The 21,115-nt window shown below is 47.0% G+C and overlaps 1 protein-coding gene and 2 long non-coding RNA genes across 7 annotated transcripts; 2 read left to right on the top strand and 1 right to left on the bottom strand.

The window, feature by feature from the left end:
- Positions 1 to 124: 124 nt before the first annotated feature.
- On the bottom strand, positions 125 to 20,322 carry psda (pleckstrin and Sec7 domain containing a). 3 transcript variants are annotated; one of them, XM_057047452.1, is made up of 18 exons: positions 19,968 to 20,322; positions 13,621 to 13,726; positions 12,963 to 13,216; positions 12,619 to 12,881; positions 12,237 to 12,474; positions 11,902 to 12,161; positions 8,051 to 8,239; positions 7,883 to 7,963; positions 7,698 to 7,810; positions 7,521 to 7,579; positions 6,558 to 6,647; positions 4,264 to 4,307; positions 3,504 to 3,688; positions 3,295 to 3,365; positions 3,044 to 3,201; positions 2,795 to 2,939; positions 2,544 to 2,687; positions 125 to 2,440 (listed from the first exon to the last, which is right to left on the bottom strand). In XM_057047452.1, exons 4-18 carry the CDS (start codon positions 12,876 to 12,878, stop codon positions 2,117 to 2,119), a joined length of 2,361 nt encoding a protein of 786 aa, XP_056903432.1. In that variant the 5' UTR covers positions 12,879 to 12,881; positions 12,963 to 13,216; positions 13,621 to 13,726; positions 19,968 to 20,322; the 3' UTR covers positions 125 to 2,116. The 3 variants fall into 3 exon arrangements, with proteins under 3 accessions (XP_056903432.1, XP_056903431.1, XP_056903433.1); XM_057047451.1 differs by lacking the exon at positions 19,968 to 20,322 and adding an exon at positions 14,021 to 16,270; XM_057047453.1 differs by lacking the exons at positions 13,621 to 13,726; positions 19,968 to 20,322 and having other exon boundaries at positions 12,958 to 13,077.
- LOC130533784 (uncharacterized) lies at positions 3,578 to 6,187 on the top strand. Of its 3 annotated transcripts, none has more exons than XR_008952669.1 (3): positions 3,578 to 3,716; positions 3,890 to 4,007; positions 4,508 to 6,187. It is a non-coding gene; the product is annotated as an uncharacterized LOC130533784 (long non-coding RNA). The 3 variants fall into 3 exon arrangements; XR_008952668.1 differs by having other exon boundaries at positions 3,890 to 4,061; XR_008952667.1 differs by having other exon boundaries at positions 3,890 to 6,187.
- On the top strand, positions 16,269 to 18,230 carry LOC130533785 (uncharacterized). The gene is made up of 2 exons (XR_008952670.1): positions 16,269 to 18,053; positions 18,095 to 18,230. It is a non-coding gene; the product is annotated as an uncharacterized LOC130533785 (long non-coding RNA).
- Positions 20,323 to 21,115: the final 793 nt, after the last annotated feature.

The raw sequence follows: 21,115 nt of genomic DNA, 5'->3' as shown, positions 1-21,115 counted from the left end.
TTTAATCTCAGCAGAGAAAAGGACGTAGACAGGTTAGATGTGACCCTCGGAAGTTTTCGTGTGAAAATCGTAATGTGAAGCTTATCAGTCATATTTAAATCTATTAAACTGACAGAAAACCACATGCTTTTAAAAGGGTTTTATTTCTGCGCCTAAATTTCAGAAACATGTTTCACTACAACAGGAACCTCACAGGAAGTGGATGCATATTCAGCTAACATCAGCGTCCCAACGGCAACACTGAGAATTTACAAAAAAACCTTCACAGGAATGAGTCGTCAAGAAACACAATAAATAATTCAAACAGCTGCTTTTACGCTAAAACTAAATCATCCTAAAATGTAGCGGGCAAGCGCTCGCTAGCTAGACGCCGAGCCCGACTACATTATGGCTTGTCAACATGTAGCTTTTATTTACATGGTTTAGATGTGGACATCCCCGAGTGTCCATGATGTTGTTCTACAGGATTTACATGGGGACAAATACAGATTATATGACATTTAAAGGAGTAAATATCAGATGAAAAACTGGTTGAGGATGAGGATGATGAGGCCGAAGGATGACTTATATTGCAACTCCTGATGAACTGATACACTGCTGCTTCACAAAGGAAGCCAACATTGGTGCTCCAGCGTACAAATTAGGAATAAAAAAAAGTTATGTGATGTTTCAAACAGTTGTTTCAGATTTAAAACGTGAGAAGATTACAGCAAGAGCTCTAAAAGATGCACATTTTAGTGTCGGTACCTTCTGAAATCAACTGGACTTAGCTGACTTGTACAGTGTGCAACGTGTCAAGAAGAACCACGTCAGGAAAATCACCGTGAAGTCCATATTGTGTAGTGGGTGGGAGGGGCTCATGGTCTGTGCTGCAGCCAGCCACCGGGGGCACAAGAACTGTTCTGGACTATCGATGAGCTCTCACGTCATTGTTAGTCACCACCGGCAACATTAGTGTCACCTGACCTCAACTTAGAAGTGCAGTGGGAGCCTCATGTGATCAACAATCCTGTAGGATTCACATGTCACCTCATTAATACCATCACTATTTAAAAAAAAATGTATTTACAGAAAAGTACAAAACTACAGAAGTTCATTAAAATAAATAAATAAGGAATTCTCAAATTTCTATTACATAAACACAAATGAGTCTAAGACAATGTTCAGTTTTTTTCATTAGACATGAAAAATATTTGTGTTCTGTCATTTTTGCAAGTTGAATTAAATGTTTTCGTAAAAATGCAGAAAAATATTGGAGTCTCTCTGCTGCCACCCAGCGGCCAGACAGTTGTTTCGCGGATTTGTACTCTAGCGACACCCCGTGGCAGCAGTGTGTAACTGCATGTGGGCGCCAGACTGTAGCCCCTCCTACTGACTCACATGGTTCCATTAATCCTCTCATCGTTCACCTGATGACAGATTCAAACACGCTTCCTATTCCAGCATTTTTCCCTCAGCAAACATCTATAAAAGTTCAAAAGTGACAAATATTTGCCGTAAAAACAACAAAGGGGGTGACATTTAGAAAGTAAAGTCACTTACAGTCAGATTGAATCTTTCCTTTGTTGCTTAAGTCTGTAGATCAGTCACCTTTGATCTTCCATACATGTCTTCCAGCAAGAAGAAAAATATAATAAAAACAGATTTAATCAGATTCCTCATAGTTTGATATCACAGTATATGCACGCACACACACAGACGTACACACACAGACACACACCCGTACACACAGGCACACATGCTCTAGTGTGGTTTCGTTTATTCTCCACGGTATCTCCAGCCATTTTTCCTTTTTTCTTCCATCTTCTCAGCTGCCGTGGCAGCAGTCCCACGCACTTGCTATGTTTTATTGGGTTGGCATGGCAACCCTCGCACTCGTGTGAGGTTAGAAAGTAAAAGTACCGCTGACACTTCCACACAGGAAGTCCCTGAACGTGTTACAGGAAGTAAAGCTTTTACTCTGAAACATGCCGTCGGCCAGTTTGTCGCAAGCCTCTTCAAACAAAGTTTTCGGTTAACGTCTTCACTCCCACGGACTTCGAACGCCTCACGACCTGGCTGCACTTTAACAGAAAACATTCAGCGCCCACCGGGCTGCGTCAGAAGCCACTCCGCCTTAAGCTGCCTCTTCCTGTTTGCTGCTCTGCCGCTGCAGTTCGGGCCGCAGCTCGCCTGCACCGCTGTTCTTCTTCCCTCCTTCCTGGACGCCGCTGCCGGCGCTCTTGGAGGTGGAGGACGAAGAGGAAGTGACCTTCATACTCTTGGACTTCTTTGAGGGCTTCTCCTTGGTGGCGGAGGAGTCCTGAGGCAGCGTGGGGCTGGAATGCGCCCTCTGCAGGCCACCGTCGCTAAACAATCGCGCCTCAAAGGCCGCCAGGTCTTCGTCTCCACTTAACAGTTTGGCGCGCAGCAGCATGGCGTAGGTACCGTAACGGGTTTTCTGAAAGAGCGAGAACAGCTTTTGGCTTGAGGGTTGGTTCAACGTCAAACTGTTGGAGATAATCACACCCAATTTCCTAATCAAAGCATCTGTGTGTGTTCACCTCAAACTCCAGGTACTCCTGTCGGGCTTTCTGTTCCTCCAGCTCACGACCTTTGACTTTGCGCTCGGGGGTCGACGCCGTCAGATCGATCAGTTCTGAGCAAACCGATCGGAAACGGTTCTCGTGAGATTTGGCCTGCTCCTCCTGACAGGACAAGTGATAATCAGTCATTACGTCACCGTTCGGCACAGAAAACAAAATCTAATGTGGGTTAAAACGTCAATGAACAGTGAACCGCGAATGACCAGAACCTGCGTCAGTTTGGTGTTGGAACCCGGCAGCAGGGGGCGACTGAATCTCTTCTGGGAGCCGATCGCCGCCGGAAACGGAGGAGCAGAAAACATGGCCGCCACCAGATTGATGCGCGTGATCCACGACTGCATCTCTTCTGCGTTCCTGCAAGAAAATTCTGGTTTAATCGCGTCGCGCGTCTCGGCGCCGCGGTTGGAATCTGTCGCATGAAGATGAAAGACATCAAAGACGGCCGGGCCGGTTCTTACGGTGCCTGGAAGAGGAACACCCTCCAGTCCGCTGTCCTCAGGTAGAACACGTTGGGCCTCTTGCTGTAGTCGGCCGCTCTCATGGCCAGAGAGTGATGGACAGAAACGGCGTTCTTCACGTCCTCCTCGGTCAGCTCGCGCTCTGCGCGGTACTCGTCCTGGCAGCCAATCACAGAGCAGCGATGCATGAGGTCCAGGATGGACTGTTTAGATGATCGAGCTGGGACACGTGAGGCAGGAATAACATTTACCTTCTGCAGGTAGAGCACCAGACCCTTCAGCAAGATGTAGAAAGACTTCCAGCCCCTCTTCCCCCGTGGAGCTGGAGGACAAAAGCATCGGCGGACCGTTAAAATTCAGCCGTCAAATTCACAAACCACATTGGAAACAGGACATTAATATGTAGAAAGAATTTAAAAATATATATATTTGAAAGAATAAACGGAGAAGAACGCCATACTTCTCTTTCCGTCGGGGTCGGCGTGGACTTTGCGAACCAGGAAGCCGCTCTTGTAAAGTTCACCGTCGACCTGCTGGGCGACGCCGACCAGCGGGTTTCCTCCAGAGCCCAGTCGCTTCATGGTGTGGGAGGCGGAGTCTGTCCGGACAGTGTCGGTCAGCTCCGACTTCATCTCCTCTTCATCGCTTTGGAAGACCATAGGGAGGAAAAGCAGTGAGTAAAAAAGCAGCCTGCGTTTACACTTCGGCCAAATGAAGAGAATTTAGGGCACAACAGGCGTCTCCATAGTGACGAATAGCTACGTGTAACAGAGCTGCAATGGAACTACAGAGATGTCCCACTCAAATAAAATTCAGGATTATTGAAACCAGAACTGATCCATTTAGGTTGACCTGCTGAAGGGGGGCATTTAAAGGCCATTCTGGAGCCGGACACCAGGGGGCGATCCAGAGATGGCGTCATAACCTCATGAGGGCAACTCAACAGGATTTAACATCTCATCACGTTTGTCGGCAAAAACACAAACAAACATCTGCATGGGCGTTAGAACGGTGACCTGTAATTACCGCCACGAAATGGGAACGCAGGGAATGGTTACCATAGTAACAGAGGCTTAAATAAGAAAGTCAGGGCAGCGGGGACACAGAAATGTGCAGACAGTGTGTTCACACACACACACACACAGTTTCACATCTGCTATGTGTTAAACCAGTGTTACTACAAAACCAGTAAGTGGATGTTACTGGAGGAACAAACTCACATGGTCCACTGGAGCTTCTCGTTCTTGATGGAGTTGTAAAGAGTCTGTGAAGACAAAGCAACAATTTTAGAGCGTCTGTGTGAAGGAATATTTCATTTTATACGTCTGTGTTTAGTTTTAATTATTTTGTGTTTACATTTAATGGAAATTGAATCGCTTTGTGGGTTTGTTTGTCTTTTTTAAATTGGAACAATTTTATATTCTTCTGTCCTGCAAAGGTTAATCTTTGTTTCTGGTGTTTCAGCGCCCCCTGTTGGCCTTATGGAAAGGCGACGTTTTCTACCTTCTTCTTGCGGCTCTGTCGGTGCTGCTGTCCGTCCTGCGTCTTACCCAGCAGGTCCGGGAAAGCCAGAGGTTTGAGGGAGCGGGATCGGGGTGTCCTGGGATACCTGAACGGGTCCGTCTCCTTCGAATCACGCCCGCTTCGGACTGAGCAGAGCGATCGCGACCGCATGCGCCCTGACGAGGGGATGCTGTTGACACCAATCATGGTGGAGTGTTTGGAGGGCCACCGACCGAAGCTGCTGCTGTTGATCACACTCCACACGTGGACTTCCCTGAGGTCGGACTTTGACTGGACATCCAAGTGACGATCACAGGTGAATCCCAACGAACCGTCTCGCGAGAACCATCCGAATCGGGCTTCGAAATTAACGAAAGCAGGAAATCGGGAACTATTCTCCCCTGTCTGCTCGGCTCAGACCTTCACACATCGCACACACAACAAACGCTGTGTGTGTGTGAGATGTGTGTGTGTGTGTGTGTGTGTCGGCAGAGAAACGGCTCAAAACATTCAGAAAACGTCCAACGTCAACTGCTGACTCAGCACTTTCCCACAGCATCCGTGGTCTTAAAGGGCGGCAAACGCGGCGTTCGGCGGCGGCGGAGGAGAATCCCTGGACTGCGTGACGAAGAAAGCGCATCAGCAGCCCGCTCCCTCGCTTCAGCCAAACACTGGAGAAAAGAGAGGCTGGGACGATCGAGCACACCCACACACACAGACGGTGGGGGGGGGGCACCCCAAAACTGACGTCAGTTTCCTCCTGAGAGGAAGAATGGAGGGATGCAGGAGCCTCCTGTTGCACAGAAGAATGACAAAATCCCTCCTGTTCTCCACCTCCTCTCGTCTCTGTCCAGCAGGAGAAGCACTTGTGCAGGTGAGCTCCTCCTCTTCATCTTCCTCCGTTCGCCTCCTCCTCTTCACCTCCTCTCCTCCCCCACCCTCTTATTTCCCTCCTACTCCTTTCCCTGCACTTTACCTCATCCTCCTCCTCTTCGCCTCCTTCTCTCCCTCCTATTTTCTCTTCCTCTTCACCACCTCCTCTCCCTCCTCCTCTCTGTTTAAACTTGGGAAATGTTGCTCGCTCGCTCGCCCTCCCTTCCTCCACTCTCTCTCTCTCAATGCGCATTCTGTCTTCAGCGGTGGTCTTCAGCAGCCAATCAGAGCACACGGATGGGCTTTTGTTCCCACCTCTTCTCTGCTGGGAGCTGTCAATCACAGAGGATTCACAGAGCTGCAGCCACAACAGTGACTCAGCAAGTCTGTGGCTAAACATGACCAAGCATTTTTATTCATAGCGGCAGATGACAGCAGACGTCACTTTCAGCTTATTTACAACGTGGAGGTTGTTTTATTTTCTGATTCAAGTTAAAATGATAAAAGAAACTTATTATAGTTTATTTCTTTCTCTTATCTTATTTCTTGTTCAAATGTGTGTAACTTAAATATGAATTTAGTTTCAAATGATATAACATTAAAATAATCGGTAATAGGCAATCTTGGATTTTTTGTGTATTTTTCACTTCTTGTCTTCACACCTTCAAGAAAACACTCATTACTAATCTCCTTCATGTGTTTTTGTGTAACAAGAATTTTTACTAGAGCTTCTGTAATCTATAGTTAAATAAACAGATTTTAACTTTGTTTTGAGGTGTTTTCCTCCAGGATGGAAACACACCTACTGAGTATAATTCATGTTTGTCACTGATCAACACTCTGAGCTTCCTCCCACACACTCACTGCAGCACCAGGCGGAAACACATGAGCACAAACACGCACGCGCACACACACATACACACACACACACACACACACACACACACACACACAGCCTGGAGGATAGAAAAAATTAAAATTAATAAAATTAATGCATCTCCCTCACTCATCTGTGTTGGAAATCTCAAGCAAAAAGATCCCGAGAATGTTGTATTAAGCAAGTGTGTGTGTGTCTGTGTGTGAGTGTTTTTATGTGTGTGTATGTGAGTGAGAGAGAGAGAGAGAGAAAGAGAGATACCTTGAGTAAATCTTTGGGGAAATCATGTCCATCATTGAGACCCTCCAGGTTGGTGATGAACTGACTACAGGACATCCTCTTACCTACATTCTACACACACACACACACACACACACACGGAATCAGTAAAAACTGTTCAGATTTAACACTATTACATGTTATTTGTATCTTCCCTTGACTGGACAGCTTGTTGCCATAGTAACGGCCATCACATCCTTAAACAAGTGTCACAGCTGAAGTGCTGCCAGTGTGACGGAACGCTGACATGAAGCACGGCGCTACTGTCAGAGATGTTACACAACCACCAACTAACCCTCGCGCTGCACGACTGCACATGGGGAGGCAGCAGAGGTCAGTAGAGGGCGCCACTGTGCAGCCACACTTCTTCCAAGGTTTTGTCCGTCTCTTTAACAGTTATATTATTTACACGAGAGTATCGTATACAGCCTGCAAATGTATAGAATGTGTACTGGATAACGTTCACGTCCTCCTGCAGATTGTGACAAATTTCATCCTCTAGGGAGCGCTAGTCTTTGTCTCATAACATGGATGAGCTGGATTTTAACTAACATTATAGGTAATAAACACATCCCTCAAATGATTGTACACAGATTCCAGAGGTATCTACAGCTTTTACAGATGCCTCGTAACAATGTGTGTCAATATGTGAACATGAGGATCTCCCACTGGCAGCGCCTGCTGACGCGACCATATAAGGATTTCCTGTCAGATACAGCTGAACCAGTTCATCACGAACCTCCATAAAAATGCTCAGAGCTCTTTTTGTTCTCAAGGAGTCGCTGCTGTACATAATGGTCACGTGACCCTGTAGGAGTCGTTATTACCTCCACCACGGGGACTTCAAGTTCACAATGTTAGCAGCTAATTTACACTTTCTTCTGTCCAGCTGCTGCAAACACTCATGTTTACTACTTAAAACTCATGTGTTTGGATGTGACTCACGTTTCCGTGGAGATCAGTGTTCAACAGCATGACAGCACATGTCAAAGTGTGGATGCTGTCTGAGAGAGAGAGATACGAGAGAGACGAGAGAGGACAGATTATGATACTGTAGATAGACAGACAATCAGTCTGTCTGACAGACAGAAGACAGACACACACAGTCTGTGAGTCAGGTACCTTCATTTGTCTCACTCTCACGGTTACACTCTCTGTATCTCTTGGAGAAGTGAGCGAGGACTCTCTCTCTCTCCTGAGTTTCTCCAATCAGAGCGAACTTCCTCAGGAACATCCTGCACAGATCACGCCTCAGCACAGTGCATTGTGGGAGTTGTAGTCAATGGTGTAGTGGTGTGTGAGCTGACCTGAGAGCTTGGTCGATGGTCATCGCAGTGAAGTCAAAGTTGCTCAGGTATTCTTCCACCACCATCTGGCTGAACTCGTTACTGTAAACACATAAAATGGCAGAGACATCAGAAGCCAATTAGAGGGCAGGCCGCAGTGGCCGTGGGGCCGTTCACATACGCACTGACTTCTTGCTAAGGTGTCGAGCCACATCCGATTTCTTGAAACCTTCCAGGTTGTACAGCCGTTTGGCCAGACGTTTCGCAGCCTGCAGGTCAGCCTTGGTGCCGTTGGCCAGCCCATCATCGCTGCCACCGAGTTCCAGTTGCTCCACCTGCGGGTACAGCAGCTCGAGGGGACGGTTCACTGGACGCTCCCTGGCAAAGATAGTTCCAATCATCAGGTGGTAACACACTGTTGGAGACTCTGTGTGTGTGTGTGTGTGTGTGTGTGTGTGTGTGTGTGTGTGTGTGTGTGTGCGTGTGTGTGGGCAGGTGGTTATCTTTACTGTCAATTTACTGGCAATAATACACTGTTTCTATGGTTACGGTGCAAACAACAGCAACACAGCAAAACATTACGAGATGTAAAAACCACTTCTGTTTGTCTCACCCAAAGCACGATGGGGACCCTTCAGGCAGAAGCCAATGATGTGAATCATAATGGGAATTCATTTTTAGTTACGCAATCATAGCTCAGTGGCAAATGTTAGCATGCTAGGATTTGCATCTGTCCCAGACGTGTGTGTTAAATATTTTTGCGTACACTAGCATGGAGATATTAGCCTTTAGCTCACCGCACTGCAGGCTCATGCTTCCTCACAGAAAGCAATTTAAACAAAAACGTCCTTCTTATTTTTACCTTGATGCTGTTGTACATAAACAAGGCTAAATGAGCCTAGCATGCTGCCATCTAACATCTCCACAGGCCTGTATAGATCAGGTCAGAGCATCGCTCTATTCAACAAACCTCTCTAGTGAATCAAATCCGGTCTTCATGGCGGCTTCTTTGCTGTGAAAGTGGGCAGCAGAAAGAAGCTGTGACTGAAAGTAGGAAGTGGCCACCAACCATTTCCTACTTTTTCAACTTTTGCAAAATGGGCATCAGCATCAATATCCGGAAAATAAAAAGGTAAGTTTCCCTGACCTTCACCTTTGACCTTCATTGGCTACATCATCTGTAGCATTGCAGCAATCAACGTGGAATTCTTTAGAGAACATTTATTTTCCAGCAAACAGAACAACACCCAATCAGTTTGCCGGACACCGAGTAGTATGTAGTACTTCCTGTCACGTATCCATGGCTACAGGGAGTAACAGTGAATCCGGATGTTTCTGTCGGCAATTCCTTCCTCCTCCAACATGACCCATTCATCCAGGACAGAAATATTCTCTCCTGAGCAGCAGCACACAGGGAACCTCATTTTACAGGATGCCAGGACATTTTTTCGTTACCCAGCAGCCACTGGGGCCAGCCCATCTCTGACCACAGAGGCCAAAAACCCAGAATGCCACTGATTTTAGGTTTGGTGCTTCTATAACATTTTTAGAATTAAAGAACGTTGCTTGAGAATGGCTATGCTGTGATTGAGGTTTTCCTGCAAAGCCAGGCTCTTATAAAGGGAACCCAGTCGCTCTCATTGACACTGAAACGCGTTTTGATTCGCTGCCATGCGTTCATCGTTCCAACGACTGGATAAAAATGGCTGACACGATGGCTCCTCCATCGCCATCTGGGTCAATCATCTGCTGCCATGCTAACAGACCATGCTAACAACAAGATGTGAGCTCATTCGCGTGTGTTTACCACATAGATGGATCGTTTTTGTTCACTGGAGTGAGGCTGAAATTAATGGTTATTACATCAGACTGGATTAAACACAAAGGGTCAAAATTAGTACAGCGTGCTGTGCCTCGTCCTTCAAACAGCTGTGTGATATCACAACAGCCATATCTTCATCATCACCTCCATCATCATCATCATCATCCTGCAGCAAAACCCACAGGCACGGACGAAAGAAGGACCCTGAGCGTCTCTGAGCTGGAGTGTTTGATGACTCAGACTGTTATTTTCCAGGGTGTGTCAGACAACTTTCAGCCGGTAACCACGACAACCACAGCAGCAGCAGCAGCAGCAGCACACAGAGGGACTGTCAGAGCCCGCCATCGCTCTGCTTGTCTCCTACATTCAGATGGACAAGTGAAGAGGCTCTGATTAAAGAATGGGTTAGCATGTACCGCTCAGCCCCCTTCTGATCCATAATGGAACCATGCTACGAGCTGCAGAGGAATGGGGAACAGGGTCATTACAGGATCTGTTTGAAGCTGTGCAGCCTGATGCCTCCCAGCAGTACTGCTCCCTGCTGAGTCACTACAACAGCTGTAGCAGGTCTGAAGGCAACAGACTAGCACCCCTGAGGCAGAAAGTGGTATTACAAGGCAGGTCAAAGGTAGCCAGTTAGCGTGCTAACGTCAGTAGATACCTGAGAACATGTTAGCTATTACACCTGACCGAGTTAGCTGCAGACTCACCTGTAGACGGCTGGGTAGGGTGAGGCGTACAGGTACCTGTCCTCCAGAGCTCCGCCTCCCCAGCACATCAGGTAGCTGGCCATGCCGGCGTGAGTGGCCCACCCACTCTCACACCCAGCCGAAACGGAGCAGCTGCCAGTCAACACACATCCACATGGATATTCTCCCAGCCCGAGATGTTACCGAGTGACATCACCCAAAGTTTAATCTGATGATGTAATGAGACGACATCATTGGTCTTCTGTGTCCTCCCGCAGCTTTTTCTCAGTAAACCGCCTGGTTTTAGCTCTCTCCTGGGTTAACTCCTCCTCTTGGCTCCACTCAGCTCCTCTTCCAGCTCCTCAATGGTGTTTCTCAACTTTTCAAAGATTTTCATTACCGGCTCCTCCAAACTTTCTCTGTGGACTCGGTCGGATCATCTCTTCCCTCCCTGCCTCCATCAGCTGCCGTATTTTCCTCCCACTGAGGGGGGAGGAGGTATGCGTTTCCTTCCCAAAACGACCCCAGATGCCCCGCCTCCTCCTCCTCCTCCCGCTGTCTTCTCCTTCCTTTCATTGTCTCCTCAAACTTTCTTCAAAGTTATAATCTTCACAGCAGAAACAGACTGTGAATTGTATTTCAAATCAGCTTTAATGTTGTTTGTCCTTTTTTATTTTGTGGCAAAATACAGCAGCAAGAGAGCTGGGAAAGAGGGCAGATAAAACCGTTATGCTAGGACAAACTGGGCGACCCACTCAAACCTCTCAAATCTTAGGGGGTTTTTTTTGCATTGAAACTCTTCAGCCAGCAACTCTGAACCAGGTCAGAGTTCAGAAAACTGGCAGCATATGGAAGAGATCCACTGAGAGAAGAAGAGAAGAAGAGCAGAAGCAGCAGGAGGAAGAGGAAGAGGAGGAGGAGGAGGAGGGTCTGACAGGGAGTGTCTCCAAAAAGTCTGACAGGAGTGGGAGGTCTTTTTAGGAATGAATCCATCTGGAGTTTCCTTTCATAACAAGATCAAATGTGTGTGTGTGTGTGTGTGTGTGTGTGTGTGTGTGTGTGTGTGTGTGTGTGTGTGTGCGTGCGTGTGTGTGTGTGTGCGTGCGTGCGTGTGTGTGTGAGAAACATGGATGCAGTGTTGGAGGTGGGTCCTTCAAGCTGAGGGGAAGTGTTTTTGATCATGGGATCAAACTAATAACAATGTCCATCTAGTCATGTGACCCCTCTTTGACCCCTAATATGCCGAAGCCTCACTGAGACCCCCCCACATCCTCAGAACAACTCCAGCTATTGTACTGAAGTGCTTTAGAAACATGACTTGATTTTTATCATTTGTGATGATTATTTAAACTCCAGACATTCAACAGCTCATTGCACCTCTCTAGCGCCACCACATGGCCGATCACTGTGACTGCAGCCTGAGTTATGTGAATGCTTTTAGTCGCATTTGAATAAATTATTTTATCACAGATTCATCTGCAGCTGTCCTGGTGAAACATCATCAGCCACCTACGTTATCCTGGACTCACCTTGGGCTGCTGTGGAGTGAGGGGGTCGAGTTGGCTTTACGGAAGCCCTCTTTGAGGATGGAGCGCCGCCACGATGCTTTCTCAGACATGGATCGGACTGGATGGCCGCTGTCATCTTTGGAGCCACTTTGGAGCCCCGCCCCCGAGGCACTGAGGCTGAGTTCGGATCGGGATGTCTCGGGGGGCACGGACGGATCGGGGTGAGTCAGCGGTGCGAAGCTGAGCTCAATGATTTGCTTGGCGCTCTCGCAGATCTGACTCTGAAGGCACAAACACACATCGAGTCACGAGTGTTGCTGCAACTCGGCCGGTCGGCTCTGACGTGGCTTCGTTACCTGAATCTCAGGGGTTAAGGTGGGCAGGTCAAAGGTAAACACCGATGTGGACCCTGAGGTCAGGAGGTCAACGCTGTCCAGGCTGCTGTAGGAGGTGCCCTTGGCGCGGTGAGACTCCATGATGCTTTCGAAATGGCGGCTGAAAGAATCCAGGTGGTTTTCAGAAGGTCGGCGAGGACTTCCGATGGAGATCGGAGACTTGAGACCACCTTGAGCATTCGACAATGCTTCTGAGGTTCTGAAGAAGTCAGCAAACAATGAACTGGGCCCAATGCAAATCAAATAATACCTTTTACTGTATTTATTGAGTAGTGAACAAACACACTAGAAGGTGGATTGAGACTCCTGCGTTCACATGATCGATGGACTGAGGTGAGCTCACCTGAACACCTCCTCTTCCACTTCAGCAGCTCTGTGTCTCTGCTTGTCCGCCGGCACTTTCAGGCTCAACCAGCGGGTCGTCCCTTTATCGCTTTCAACCTTTTCCTCTTCCTCCCCCTCTTCCTCCTTCCCTTCTTTCCCACCATCCATCCTTGGTTTTTGGTAGGCGTCGCCAGGCTTGAGGCTGTTGTATCCCCGGATGCTGTGGTTGTTCTCAAAGGTCGTATTTATGTCCTCGCCGGCCTCCGCCTCTGCTCGCATCACCTGCCGACCGGGGTGGAGGGGACGTTTAGTCAGATACGTTCATTTTGAGGTACTTGCAGTGAAAACTTTGACTGACATCACCTCGTCCAGGTCAGTCTCTCTGTAACACCGCAGTGGAACGGCGTCCAGGTCTGTCTCCGAGTATTTGATGGTGTGACGGATGATGCCAGTCTTGGGGGCAAAGTCACAGGGGTCAGAGGTCACCAGCTCCACCTCGATCTGACGCACTTTGTGATGCGACGCCTTCTGGGCTGCTCTGTCTAAAGCCTTCCTTTGATTGGTTGTTTTCACATGGACAGAGGAGGGTGAGGAAGGGTTTGGTGAGAAAGGCGTGTCTGGAAGACAAAGGGAGAATGTTTACCTGGCAACACCAGGAACAACTGTGAACACAAACGTTTCTTCAAAATATAAAAGAGCTGAATGTAGACCAGGAAGTGAGTGTCAGGTGTTTAAAGCTTGTGAGTAGAGTTACGTAAGCGCTTTTCAATGCTAATCTGAAGCTAATTGGCTTAGCGAAGCTCCTGAAGCTGCCGGTGAAACGAGAGACGAGGACTGTAGTAATTTTCATTAACATGGATACGACTCACAGGGGACAATACACATGAGAAAGTTAATTTCATTCAGACGTACAGAAGCACAAAACTAAACAAATCTTGTTGGTAAAAAGCTTTAAATGAACAACGATCGGTTCTTTTTTATGGAAACGGTTCAAAAACGAGTGAAAGAGCGAGTGAAGCACCTCTCCTGCAGTGGTTCTCCTCTCTCTGTCCTCCAAACAGGAACTCCCACTTGGCACGAGCGATCCTCTGCGATCGTGACGGCAGCGTCTCTGAGCTGCGGTCCGACTGCATGAGGACAACAGGAATAATAATAAATCTTTTAGTTTTGTGGGAAGATAAATACTTTATATTTATGTTTCATCCCAATCAGATTACAAAATAAAACTGAAAAAATCTACTGATAAACTAAAAGGACAGACCCGAGAAACACGGTAAATATTAAATTAATCCAAAGCATACACCGAGGAACAGCACCATTATGTGTTTTTATTGTTACTGAGGTGATCAAATTACACATTATAACAATGAGATGCATTCCAACATGCTACCAAACCCTCATCAGCCTCCCGCCCAGCCGACCTGCATTGCTGAGCCACTGCCGCTTGTGTCTTGGCTTGACTGGCTCAAGGTTTCAGGTGATGGCTGCGAACTGTCTCCCACACTTCCTGTCACCCCACTGGAGCTCTGAGAAGACGTCCCACCCCCGGTGTGATCCAGGAGCTCCGTCTGCTCCCTGGACACGCTTATAAGTGGCATCTGCATCCCTTTTATTGCCAGGTTTCGTCCCACCTTCCTGTGATGCTCATCCTGACGAGCTCCGTTGGCACTACACACGGACTGTCTGCACTTGTCTTCGCAGAGGTTGTCTCCACGCTGGACCGGCCCAGACCCCCCACATTCATGGTTCCTGGCGGTGCAGCTCACAGGAGTCTCTTTGGTTTGACTTCTCCGTGACCATTCGGGGCTGAGGTGATTGTGCTGCCGTTGCTCCGTGGCCGACACTCTGTGGTTTCCTGCGTACTGCGGCGGTTGGTAATGATGCGCACTGTTCTTACCAGGTGATGAAGCTTGCTTACTGTGTAGATCCAAGATGGGTGACTGAGTCTGGGAACACAGGCCTTTCCTTGAGGGGACAGGTGAGATCCGTCCCGGTCTGGTCAGAGGCAGAGTTTGCTCCGTTTGCCTCCGATGGATCTGCTCAGGGGACCTTCGTCCCACAAGAGTGGCATAAGGGTGTAGATACGTCCCATCTGGATTTGGACTCTCTGATCTCTGTGACTCTGCTTGAGAAGACGTTGGAGAAGGAGTCCTTCTATCTGCAAACTCAGCAGACAGCCTGCAAGCGTACACAGCTTGCTTGCCCGCTATCTCATCATTGGAGGAAGGGGAGATGCTTCTCCTGCTGCTGGTAGGACTGACTGCATTGATGGTTCTGCTACTACGTGATGAGCTGTAATGGCTCTTGGTGTGTGAGTCATCGGCACCACTGTAGCGTAGACTGTCTTGAGCACAGTGACTTCTGTTAGCATTGCTAACATTGTAGCTATAATTACCACAGTGCTGAGGCTTCCCAATAGTTTGATGGTCTGTCCTGCCACGACTGCTGACTGAGAGTTCGTGCTGAATATCTGTGGGTCTCCCTGCAGGTAACGGGGGGTAAAATTTACTGGACAACCTGGGCCTCTCGTCCATGACCTGTGGTCTTTGGGCTCTGTGTGACAGGCTCGGAGAATGAACATTTATAGGAGGGGCCATCGAATAGGGGGAGTATTGAGTGTGTGCACACAAATGGTCAGAGGCTGGACTTCTAGGGAGGCCGTTGACTGAATTACGGCATACTCCCCTGTCCAGCTCCAGAGGATGAGCTTTGGATGGCAGGGTGAGAGAGCCACGTGGCAAAACGGGGGATCCTGCCCAGGATCGGCATCGAGGTGACTGATAGTTCCGTGGCATGGTTGGGCTGCAATTCGCCGGGCTATACCCGCCATATCTGCGCCGGAGCACTGGGGTTGCAAACTCGTCCAAGGTCCTGGTATCTCTGGAAGGGGGGTTATTGGCGGCTCTCTGCGTATAAGACCAACACCACTGGGGCAGATTCTGAGATTCTGAGTAGGGATAATCAGTTTTGGGATGACCTCCATGTCCTGGTTGACCAGTGTACCACAATGGATCACTCAGCCGCTTCTGGTTGTGAGGCATGAACTGCCCGTAGCTCCTGTGGAAAGCTTTGTCCAGCTCACTTTGGGAAACAGGAGTATGGTGACCACCCATTTTGTGTACATGAGATTTCTCTATGTATCCATAGGATACAAGAGAGGTCTGGCCCCCATCACCCTCCAGTCCTGGGACAGCACAGGACCTGGGAAGGTTGGAGAATGAAGTCCTTCTTCCAGAGGAAGCAGAAGATGGAGAGAGAAGCACTCTTCCTTGTTTTGGATCCCTTTCTGACCAGGTTTGACCTGTTGAGCCATGTTGACCTGACTGAGTGAGTGTTTCAGGTGCCAGAACTTGTAGAAGTTGACCAAAACTGTCACACATGTGTCTCTGGACCTGACCAGAAGAACCCGTTACATCGGGGCTCTGGAGCTGGAAGACGACAGACTCTCTGGACTTAGATGGTGACACACAGCTGTTATCCAGCTGTAGATGAGTGGCTGGGGATAGTTCTGGACTGTAGTTGGAACTGGACCGGTTGGAACTTCTCTGGGAGCAAGGTAGGACTTCAGGGCACTGAAGCATCAGCTGACCGGTCCCTGTGTTTCCTGGAAGTTTCCCATCTTCCTCAGCAACAGGCCTCACCTCCACATACAGATGGAGGACTTTACCTGCCTGAGACATGACGGCACCCGATGAGCTTTATGCTCTTATGTTTGGGGATATTTTTAGGGAATCCTTCGCCTCCTGTTATGAGGCAAACTCCTGGAGGATGCTCAAGGTCAGTGGAATGTCAGGTCTGACATTGCGGCTGTTCATCATCGCTTCAGCCTGCAGAAAGAGACAGGAATTATTTTTTTAGGTTTTAGAGAGCTTCAATTATGCAGATATAAGTAAAAAGAAATGTTCTCTCATCCTTTAAAGGAACCATTGTGTTTTTAAGTAAGGCTGCTCAACGGCAACTCAACCAGGACTTCACACAATTTAATTAAAAGATATTAAAGTCAAACTAGCTTAGCTAAATTACTCTAGCGTATGTACACACTTATTTACTTACATTAGACATCTTTACCCGAAAGTCATTTAAGCAAAAAGTAAATTTTTTGAGGATTTTTCAGGATTTTTGGAGGATCAGCTTCACCTGTCTATTAGTGTGACGTGCAAAAACTCCTCAAAATAAATTGTAACAAAGGAAAGCAAACGTCTGTGCATCAACAGCGCCACCTGGTAGCAGACAGACTGGAGCACATCCCATAAAGGTGACGTCTGTCAGAAAAGTCTGTGAAACACTCCGCTCTTCCCGCAGTCTGACAAAAACATGCTGTTTCTTTACAGGCGTAAAGAAGCCTGACTGCTCCTCCATATTTATTCCATCCATCCGAATTCTGCAGCCTTCCGAAGAATCAGATTTCTTCTGAGACACAGTTGAGGTTGGATTTGTTCTGAAAATTAAATTGTGTGCTTCTTCCAAAGCTTTAACAACGCCTTTATCTCCTGGAATAATCACACGTGAAAAATAAAACGTTCCATTCACGTCTGTGGTGAAGCAGCGGCGCCTCGCATGTGAGTTTGATTCTTCTATTAATAGATGAGAAAAGCAGCTTGGAGCTCAGCTGCTCAAGTGAGGACAGCCACCAGTAATTTTAAGGTGTTGTTCAAACAGCTATGAAAAAACTGCCAATCATTTTTGGAATCCACCTCCGTTTCGTAGCATATGAAATATTTGGTTTGGGCCAAAATGTTGAAGAAGAAAATGTACATTTCTTCAAACGGATGAGTCTGATCCCTGCAGCTTCCAAGACCAAAGCTCTGCTCAGGTCTATCATGGTCAACCTGGATGTTTCCTAGATCTATCCAGGCCCGTTGCAGGATACATCCCAGATCTTTCCAGGCTCTATCCTGATTCTGACTCTGAACTGGCCTCTCTCAGTCGTTCTTGTATAAGAACAAAACTGAACAGGTTTTGAATACGAATCTGATTCTGGATCTGCACCAAACTGGGTTGCAGTCATCAATTATTCTAAAGGTTAAAGGAATCAGATAAGAGGCGAAGGAAAATCTGGTCATCAGGACAGAGAAAGTGAAAACTTCAAACAATAAATAAAAGTGTGAGGAGGACCTTCTGAAGAGTCCTCGGTCACAGAGCCAGTCGGCTGATCTCAACCTCAACAATGAAAGAGTTTGCGAAGACTAAAGGGAGAAACATCCAAAAACAGGCCGCAGCCGAAGGCGTCTGCAGAGGAAACACCTGCAGGAGGAAACTAACAACCTCCAGAGATACTCATCAAACATTCAAAACTCCTGAAGACTGACCTCCTGAAAACGGAGCAACTGTGGATAGAGTGGCTTGAATTCATCACCAGTAAAGGCTGGACTGTTGCTACAGCATAACTGTTTGAGTTCAGACCGAGTGAGATGGTTTATAGCGGTAAATATTATGACACTTTTCAATAAGACTGTAAAACTGGGGGATCTGCAGCAAGACAATCGCGCGTTGAGTTTTGGAAATGACCTGATCTGAAGGTTCACAAAAGAATTAATGATGAGTAGAATTTAATTACTTAAAAAAAAAAAAAATGTTGCAATGAAGAAACAACTGTCCAAAAGAATAAAAGTCAATTATTAATGGATGGAATTACAGGAAAATCTGTGACAAACACGGAGCTGCAACTTAATCAGCAGGAGTTTGAACAATGATTACAGAATGAACCACTTGTCATTATCACTGAACTCTGAACTCTGTTTAGAGTTTACAGACACGCCAGTTTGGCTGAATTGAAGTCATATAATTAGTCCGACTCTTTCCTGAATCCCGCTAATAGGATTCCCCCAACGCCACTCTCCTCCTCCTCCCTGTTCCCAGCATGCACTGCACAACCCATACATTCACATTTATAAACCACAGGTATGCAGACACACATGGTTGACACCTTACCTGTGCATCCTCATGGTGCCCTGGGCCCGACATTGAAAGCTTCTGGGTAGCCACGGTAATCTCCTCTTCCTCTCTCCGTTTTAGTATAACCTTGTTTTATCCTCTCTGAACACTTGTTGTCTGCAGCAGTCGGCTCATCCAGCTTCCCCTCCTCTGGCTCCTCCTCTTCCTCCTCCTCCTTCTGATCTCTATCAATCAGCTGAGGCCCCGCCCCTTTGATTCTCGGCAGACTCCCAGCCAATCCCATTTATCCTACAATCCGGGCTAGTCAGCCAATGATGAGCGGCCCTGGCAGACCAGGGCAGTAAGAAACTAATATCTATGTGGGGGGGTGTCAGAGGGTCACCAGACCCTGTCCGGACATGCCACCATCTGTGATAGCGGTCTGTAGCGTGTTTAAGTCTGTGATGAACACCAGGATGGTCTATGATGAGGGAATTGTCTGTAGTAACAGTGGGTTGGTCTGTGGTGAAGAGTGGGACGTCTGCAATGACTTCAGGGTCTGAGGTAACAGTCTGTGGTTAATTAACCTTCTGTAGGCAACTGTAAGACAATGTGTGATGAGTTCAGGTTCGGTAATGACTGCGTTGCAGTCTGTGGTGAGTTCACTGTCTGTGGTTATAGTGAAATGGTCTGCGGCGAGTTCACGGTCAGTAGTTAACTGTGGGTTGGTCTGTGATGAGTCCAATTACACTAATTTCATGAGCTAAGTGTCTGCAGTGTATAAAATCTAAAGATATTAGAATCTTTATCAAATTACCAAACTCCCCTCTTAAAATAATGTTTATGGGTTGACATTTATGATTTAGTGTAAGGAGTTAGTCACATCAGAAACTAATTACAGATGACGTTATCCATAGTATTAACAATTAATAGGTTATCAGCGCACTCATGATCAATAATATCTGTACTTTTTAATTTAAATAATGGATTATTCGACCAGTCTGGGGGGTGTGTTTGTTCTGAGGCTTCTTAAAGAGGACGATGCTCCCCTCATCCCGGGACCCGCCGCCAGCGCACCAGACTCCTTTCAAAAATGGATGAGTGTAAAGTTCTCATTGTTTAATCCAAACCCGACACGACTTCACACGACACTCGCGTTTGATCTGAAGATCAGAAGGGTTCGTGACAGTTCGGCGTGGTTCTGGTCGACCAAATCGTTCTGCAATTGCAGGAACGTCCACTTCCAAAGGAAATGCACCCGTCTGCTGGGAACCACTCAGCAGAATGAATGTCATTCAAGATGGCTTGAAAAGTAGGAATACGACGAAAATAAAGGGTTTTACTGCTCAATACCGCACCCGAATTTATCTAAACATCGTGATTAAATAGAGACGATATTTAGTGAGAGCGTATATTTTCGAAATGTAGATAAAACCCGAAGATTGCTTTAAAATTGTACATTTTTCAAAGGGGTTTTACATGCGATCTGCTTACCCGGAGTGGAGGAGAATTAAAGGAGTGTGCAGGATTTTATGGACCCATGCTGATTCACACCAGCCCCGACCCTGAGTCACCCGGTGGATCCATCTGAGGTATCGGTGTCGGTTTACGGCCACAGCGGAGACAGATGTTTGGAAAACGGCAGCAGAGTCCGGCTACATGCAGCGTCCGGTGGGGGTGGGGGGGCAGCGGTGGGCGGCAGTCCACTCTTCAACCTCCTCCATCGGTATTTTACTTTTGTTGTGTTCTTAATGTTTTCTTTAATTCTATTTTACTGCAGCCGCCTGACATTAGTTTACCTTCTCCACGGTGACTTCAACTTCCGCATCGCTGGAGTGACGCGCGGTGACGACATCGCCGACGCCACGGCCGACTGCAAGGTGGAGGAGCGCGAGGCCTCTTCAAGCCTTGACATTTTAAGATGCGAGTTAGTGTCCACTTTCTGTCTTCATCAGATGTTGAATCAGAGGGAGACATGTTGATAATTGTTTTAGATTACCTGTATTCATTTATGGCATCAAACGCGCTCGCGAACGAGCTGCCATCTATTGTGTTTGAGTGCCATCTAGCGGTGGTTCTGAGAATCTCGACGTCACTTGGACGGCTGTGATTGCGTGAATATGCTTTTATTCAGCATTTTCTGCTTTATCTCAGCTGAATAAAGCAGCTCAGTGGGTAAACATTTAAAACCAAAAGTAATACCTCCCCCCAGTAAATGTTTATTCAAACAAAATGTCTAAAAAAAACAACCAACATTTGTTTGGATATAAAAGTGGTTTTGAATCAGCTATTTGCTACCGTAACTAACGCTGCTTAGCTTTAGCATATTCCTGCTCATCAGTCACAGATGTCAAACTCATGTGAAGTTCTTTAAAGTACCAGTAGATGGCATTCAAAGATAATTCGACAATTTCACAGATAATTCGGAATAAATTATTTATGTTGTTTGGATTTCTAAAAATATATCTTATATATTTGATATAACTTACATCCAACTGGATTTTTTTAAATCCACACTTGTTTATGTTTCTATATATAAATAAACAGAGGAATTACCACAAATTAATTGTTTCAAAAAATAATGGTAAAAGAAAAAACTAAAAAAAATTAGGTTTCACCTAATTTGGGTTCAGGCTTTACGC

Source organism: Takifugu flavidus, chromosome 11 (assembly GCF_003711565.1).
Source record: "Takifugu flavidus isolate HTHZ2018 chromosome 11, ASM371156v2, whole genome shotgun sequence".
Lineage (NCBI taxonomy): Eukaryota > Metazoa > Chordata > Actinopteri > Tetraodontiformes > Tetraodontidae > Takifugu > Takifugu flavidus.
The sequence above is the reverse complement of the archived record's forward strand: the minus strand, read 5'-3'. Positions and strand labels throughout refer to the sequence as shown.

Coding starts and splice junctions, on each gene's coding strand:
- psda (XM_057047451.1), bottom strand. CDS start 16,180: ATGCTTCAGTGCCCTGAAGTCCTACCTTGCTCCCAGAGAAGTTCCAAC. Junction 7,964..8,050: donor GCTCGACACCTTAGCAAGAA/GTCAGTGCGTAT, acceptor ATGTGTTTACAG/TAACGAGTTCAGCCAGATGG. Junction 2,940..3,043: donor GTGTTCCTCTTCCAGGCACC/GTAAGAACCGGC, acceptor ATTTTCTTGCAG/GAACGCAGAAGAGATGCAGT.